Below are 5,345 nucleotides of genomic sequence, written 5' to 3'. Positions count from 1 at the left end.
GATCAGAAACTTTGTGACAACTACTTTGACAAACAAAAATTAGAAAAGCGGGTTTCTGTCTCACACGCACGATATATCAGAGGTCAGATAGTAGTGCTTGGACCACGGCACTCGTAAATCCCATATGGAAACGTTAAAAGGGTTCAAAGTGGATCAAACGACGAATACTGTATAATGTAACATAAGGCGACGTACTCGTAATACTACTTTCTACGCTCCTAAATTCCTTACGTATTTACTAGAAGTGGACGGATACATGCATTTAATCAGTGGATTGTCTCTTTCAAAAGTTTTTGTTACTTTTGCAACCAAAATTCATTCCTGATTCGGTATGGCCTTAAATTCAGGTCTTGCACTTTTGACGAATTATTAAGAGGAAAATAAATCCTAAGGAAATGGAGTTTCCATGTTACTTATCCACAGCTGTTCAATCATCGATTCTCTTCTGGAAACGAAATCATGACCGGCCGAGGTTGGTTTTCTCGGGGCTTGGCGTTGTAAAGCGAGTAAAGTACTGCAATGACTATCACATTCGCGTCCTGGCGTCCGGCTGGGTAGTATGTGGGGAGAACAATTACGGTAAAAAAGACAAAAAAGTAAGATGTGTAGATTTCTTGATGAACACCTCTACCATCCCCACAAACAGCTAGGCCGGGACCCGGTTTGGATCTGAGACCCTAGCCGTGAGTGCAGTGGTGATGTGTCCGCGGGCGACGTCCTTGGTGCTGAAATGGAGTGTGTGGTAAAGGATAGGCTTAACATGCAAAGCGGGTCGTCGATGAAGAGTGCGTGCGTCGGACCGCCCGGACGACAAGTTGTATCTACCTGGTCATTTCCAAGTCTAATGGACTTTATCGGTTAATCTTTATCCCCTGCTGATGCTCAGTGCCAGATTACGTTTGGATTTGGTGTACAATCGTGCCACTTGACTCTATCGATTACAGCCCTGTAATAGCGATACCATGATTTCATCTGGCAGAAACAGAAAGTCGCTAGTGTGTGCCACACACAGCTCCCATGGGTTCCTCTTCATTATCTTTCAGGATCCTCCCGGCACGGAGGAAACTGTCTCACGACGCTGTTTTCACATTTAGCGCACGCACATGGGAGTTACCTGGAGTAGCTACAATCCAAATTTGGTCCGTCTGTTTTCCGATCCAGTGCCTTTCTCCACTGCGTAAGGAAATAGGAAAGTTGGGAGCAGAATATCGAGAGAGACTCAGTCAGGCAGAAAACAACAACTCTGGGGTCATATATCAGTAGGCCATAGGAGAAATATGCTAGATTTGCTAGATTTTGCTAGCTTTTACATTGATTATCAGATACTAACAGTTTCATCGACGCCTGTTGCTGTGAAATAAGTCACTTCGGTTTCATTTCTCAAGTTCTATCAGGAGTGAAAACGGCACTGTTGCAAGACAGTGCGTTGATGTAAAACATACATACAGATTTTCTTTATAATTGCATGTAGATATATGTATAAAAAGACAGAGGAGCCTTCCCAATGAGATAAGGTGTAACCGGTCCAGGAACGCAAGGAATCAAAGCCGTGACCTCTCGATCACGAGTCAGTTAGCCTAACAACTCAGCCAACGTCACTATATATAATACACATTAGCCTCCCTACAGGGAGTCCAATCCATTCTTTACCACCAATCTTAATGGCACCTTTCAACTCCATCAGTGTCCATTTCACGTGACAATAGGGCCCGCCATGAGTCGGTGTCACGGCTATCGCGTGTAACGTTAGTCAGCGTGCATCGCCGATTACACAAGATTGATCGGACCTGTCCTGGACATAGATCTCCCACAATCTCATTATATCCACCTCGTTATTCAATGGCACGGGTGAATTACCCGCAAATTGGAGCGGAACCATTGATCTATTGTGCTACAAAGTCAGCCTAAGTCTTCCAATTGACATCAAAAGTTTCTATTCAGTAAAACTGATTGGGCTTAAGTCCCCTGGTGGAGACGTCCAGAAAGTTGGTCTATTTGGAATAATGCAAAAGAAGAGTTTAAGTCTGCATTTAAGGGGGAAGGCCGAAAATAAGGATTACCTACTTCTCAACTTTGGGTCAATGCCCTCATTCAGGCCAGTAGTTAAGTACAAATAGAACTTCGAGTAGAAAGCCGCAGTTAAGGGTAATGGGAAAGGATAACGATGGCAATTTTATCGCCATAGTGACATAACTTCGCCCTTCAGTTAGCTGTATCTCAACAATATGTAAGTATTGTTCTGACGCAAAGTTAAACTGTAATTTCCAACATAAAATTGGGTCCGGACGTTCCCACGTTTGTTTCGTGTTGGGGATTACAGTTGAACTTTACTTCAGAATGAGATCTAGTAACATAGATGATATGACAAGGTAACGTGTATGTAAGATAACAAATCCGCGTCACTGTTACATAATCTCGTGCCTTACGCCTCAAATTTGCAGAGCTCCTAACTTCAACAGTTTCGTCTAGATGCACATTCATTTGATAAAGAAAAAGGCTAAGGCAGTAAGCTATTAAAGGAGGGTAATCAGTGAAAAGTGGCATATATCAGATGGCAAATATATACAGTTCGCGTAGAGCCACGTGGTCCGCTAGTGAGCAGTATCGTCATGGTAATGGAGTTACTCATTGTACATCAAACGTGCCGAAAATAGTGCACATCCCTGTTACTTCCCGCTAGTCCACAATAAATGGTTGGTGTGAGTTATGCCATACCACATACCTGAAAGTAGATCGCCACTTTACAGGAGCGCGGAAATCTGTGGATGTACTATGTTTGTTGGATACTGAACAGTTTCCGAAGGGCGCCACCTCACCTGTGACTAAAACAGTACGTTGTCTTACTTTGCCAACTTCCTCTCTATTCCCTATGGAAGAACGCAAGGCTTTCACACTCCTCGTAGCAAGTAAAGCTACCGTTGTGGTTGACCCCTACTTGAGTACCCAGCGCTCAGCAGCGCCCAAGACGACAATCATACCGAATCCTCCGCATCGTTGAAATTTGAGAACAGGTATTAGCTGCTTTGTAACGACGCACCAAACGAACTGGGGGCTTCGATATGGGACTGGTTGTTACATTTACGGCGACCCACAGTCGTTTTGAGTAGCGTGCTGCGGACTTCAAAGGCTTGGCATCAATACATCGTTCGCTAAAGCGGGAGCCCGGCAGCTTTCTTTGATCGGAGGAGTTTTTGTCCGGTAAGACAAGTAAAGCTCTCAATAAGATGCAGTCATGAACCTTGACCGTCCCCGAGGGGTCATCCCAGTCCAGTGTATTACTTGGAGGTCAGTAACCTTTCCACGCCAGTGCCTTAATACAGACAAAAGGTCAAAGAGAGTCAAGGGGAAGTAGTTGAAAATTTCACAGTTGAACGGCGTGGATTTATTGGAATAACAAAATGATTCTGATGCACCAGAGTGTGAGTTGCATCAAAGCCTTGTAAGGTTAACTGAATAGTTTTCATCATGTCACTCCGACAAACGCACTGATATCTTTGCTTAGTTAGGCGAAGTTTGAACTGAGCACAATGGTAGTACGTAGTTGTAGAATAAATGAAAAGTTAGATTTAGCTCCGTAAAAACTGTTTCTTTGACCTGATGTGTGTTCGCAGCTATTTGTGTGTTACAGAGTGACAGGATGTGAGGCAGAAAATTCTGTAGCTGGAGACTTGCAGGATGGGAAGGCTGGGTTAGCTCGGGTTCAAAGTTTCAAAGTTGGTGCCGCAGAGTAGAAAGGAAAATGTAGAGACAGATTTGTTGAGAAATTCAAATTGACGAGAAAAAACCCCCCAAGTAATTCGCAAAAACCCAAGGAAGAAAGGGATCTTGGATTTCGAATTCTTGTTTCTCCTGTGCCCGTATTCAGCATTACTCGTGGGAAAGAATCGTAACATCTGGGTCACGCTGTCGATGCCGTTGGTGACGTCTTCGTTAGGTGTCGCTGTTGACTTTGAATGTTTGTGTGTGTGTGTGTGCGTGTGCGTGCGTGTGTGTGTGTGTGTGTGTGTGTGTGTGTGTGTGTGTGTGCGGGCGTACGTGCGCGCGCGCGCGCCCGTGTGTGTGTGTGTGTGTGTGTGTGTGAGCGTATATATCTTTTACGTAAGAAGAAACATTTATGACGGGAAGAAGAGAAGGAAACACTTGACATGACTGAGATACGAAAATATTATTCGTATCAATATTATGGAACTCGGGAGAATTGTATTCAGTGTCATTTCATAATACATTGTACATGTAAAATGGAGTTACTATGAAAAGTTCACAAATTCAGACTTCGTTCAACAACTTGTTGAGTAACTCTACTACAAGTACAACTTTACAAAAGCGTTTCTGTTTGGGTTGATCTCGCTTTTCTGAGTGACCCTCTTTGTGGAGCACCTGTACCGTGTCCAGCTGTTGCCATGCACGTCACAGAACCGGTTGATCCAGTCGTAACACCTCGTGAAGAAAGTTTGATCTGAACAGGGTGCACCGGGTAGACCTGATTCTATAGAAGTCGCGAATAATTAGCACTATTTTCCTTAAGTCCCCTTACTGTTCTAAATCGTGTGTTTTAATGACATTATCATAATGTCATTAAAACACACGATTGATTATGGTTGAATAAGAGTTATGGGGTTTAGGGTCAGTACAGGCGATATTTCGTCATCGTTTGCAACGGCGCCGTAGGCGTAGGCGAAGTGGTTTCGTCACCAGCATGAAATCTTTGTTCCTAAACAAGTTGCCCTGGTTGGTGGACAGCCTTGTCGGACACGCGCACTACTCGAGGACGTATGCAAATTTCTTGAAACAAAGGGTCATAAAGCCGTGTTTCGACAGTTCCCGCGACCATTCGTCTCACGCTACCTGTCGTCCTGAACCAGCCATGTCCGACGGCACCGACTTCAACTTTCCGCGCTACACGCAGGCCATCGTGCGGGAGATCCCGAACTCCATACGGCTGCAGTCCGAGGGTTTTAAGGACTACACCAAAGTGTACGTGAAGAGAGCGCGGGAGGAGCACGCCGAGTACGCCCAGACCCTGCGGGACCTGGGGCTGGACGTGACCGTTCTGCCGGCGGACGAGGAGACGCCCGACTGTGTCTTCGTGGAAGACACCTGCGTGGTGGTCGGCAATAAGGCGCTGATGACGCGACCTCCGTGCAAGGCCAGGCGGAAAGAGGTATTGTTCGTCAAATCATAAGAAAGTTCCTGCGAGTAATTGCATTGATTTGAATGACCCATACAGTATACTATAAAGTATATAGGTGCGGATCCACCCGGATAGTCGGACCAAGTGGTTTTGCACATGTACATAAATCGTCCGGTTGCCAGAGATTTGATTTCGAGGCTATTCATAACTTTGG

General features: G+C 45.0%; 1 protein-coding gene across 1 annotated transcript in view; it reads left to right on the top strand.

The window, feature by feature from the left end:
• Positions 1-4,640: 4,640 nt before the first annotated feature.
• Positions 4,641-5,345, top strand: part of LOC118413372 (N(G),N(G)-dimethylarginine dimethylaminohydrolase 1-like) — a 3,097-nt gene continuing 2,392 nt past the window's right edge. The window contains exon 1 of the mRNA XM_035816730.1: positions 4,641-5,161. Coding sequence (XP_035672623.1) covers positions 4,697-5,161 — 465 coding nt within the window. The 5' untranslated portion in view covers positions 4,641-4,696. The remainder of the gene's footprint in view (positions 5,162-5,345) is intronic.

Source organism: Branchiostoma floridae, chromosome 1 (genome assembly GCF_000003815.2).
Source record: "Branchiostoma floridae strain S238N-H82 chromosome 1, Bfl_VNyyK, whole genome shotgun sequence".
Lineage (NCBI taxonomy): Eukaryota > Metazoa > Chordata > Leptocardii > Amphioxiformes > Branchiostomatidae > Branchiostoma > Branchiostoma floridae.
The sequence above is the reverse complement of the archived record's forward strand: the minus strand, read 5'-3'. Positions and strand labels throughout refer to the sequence as shown.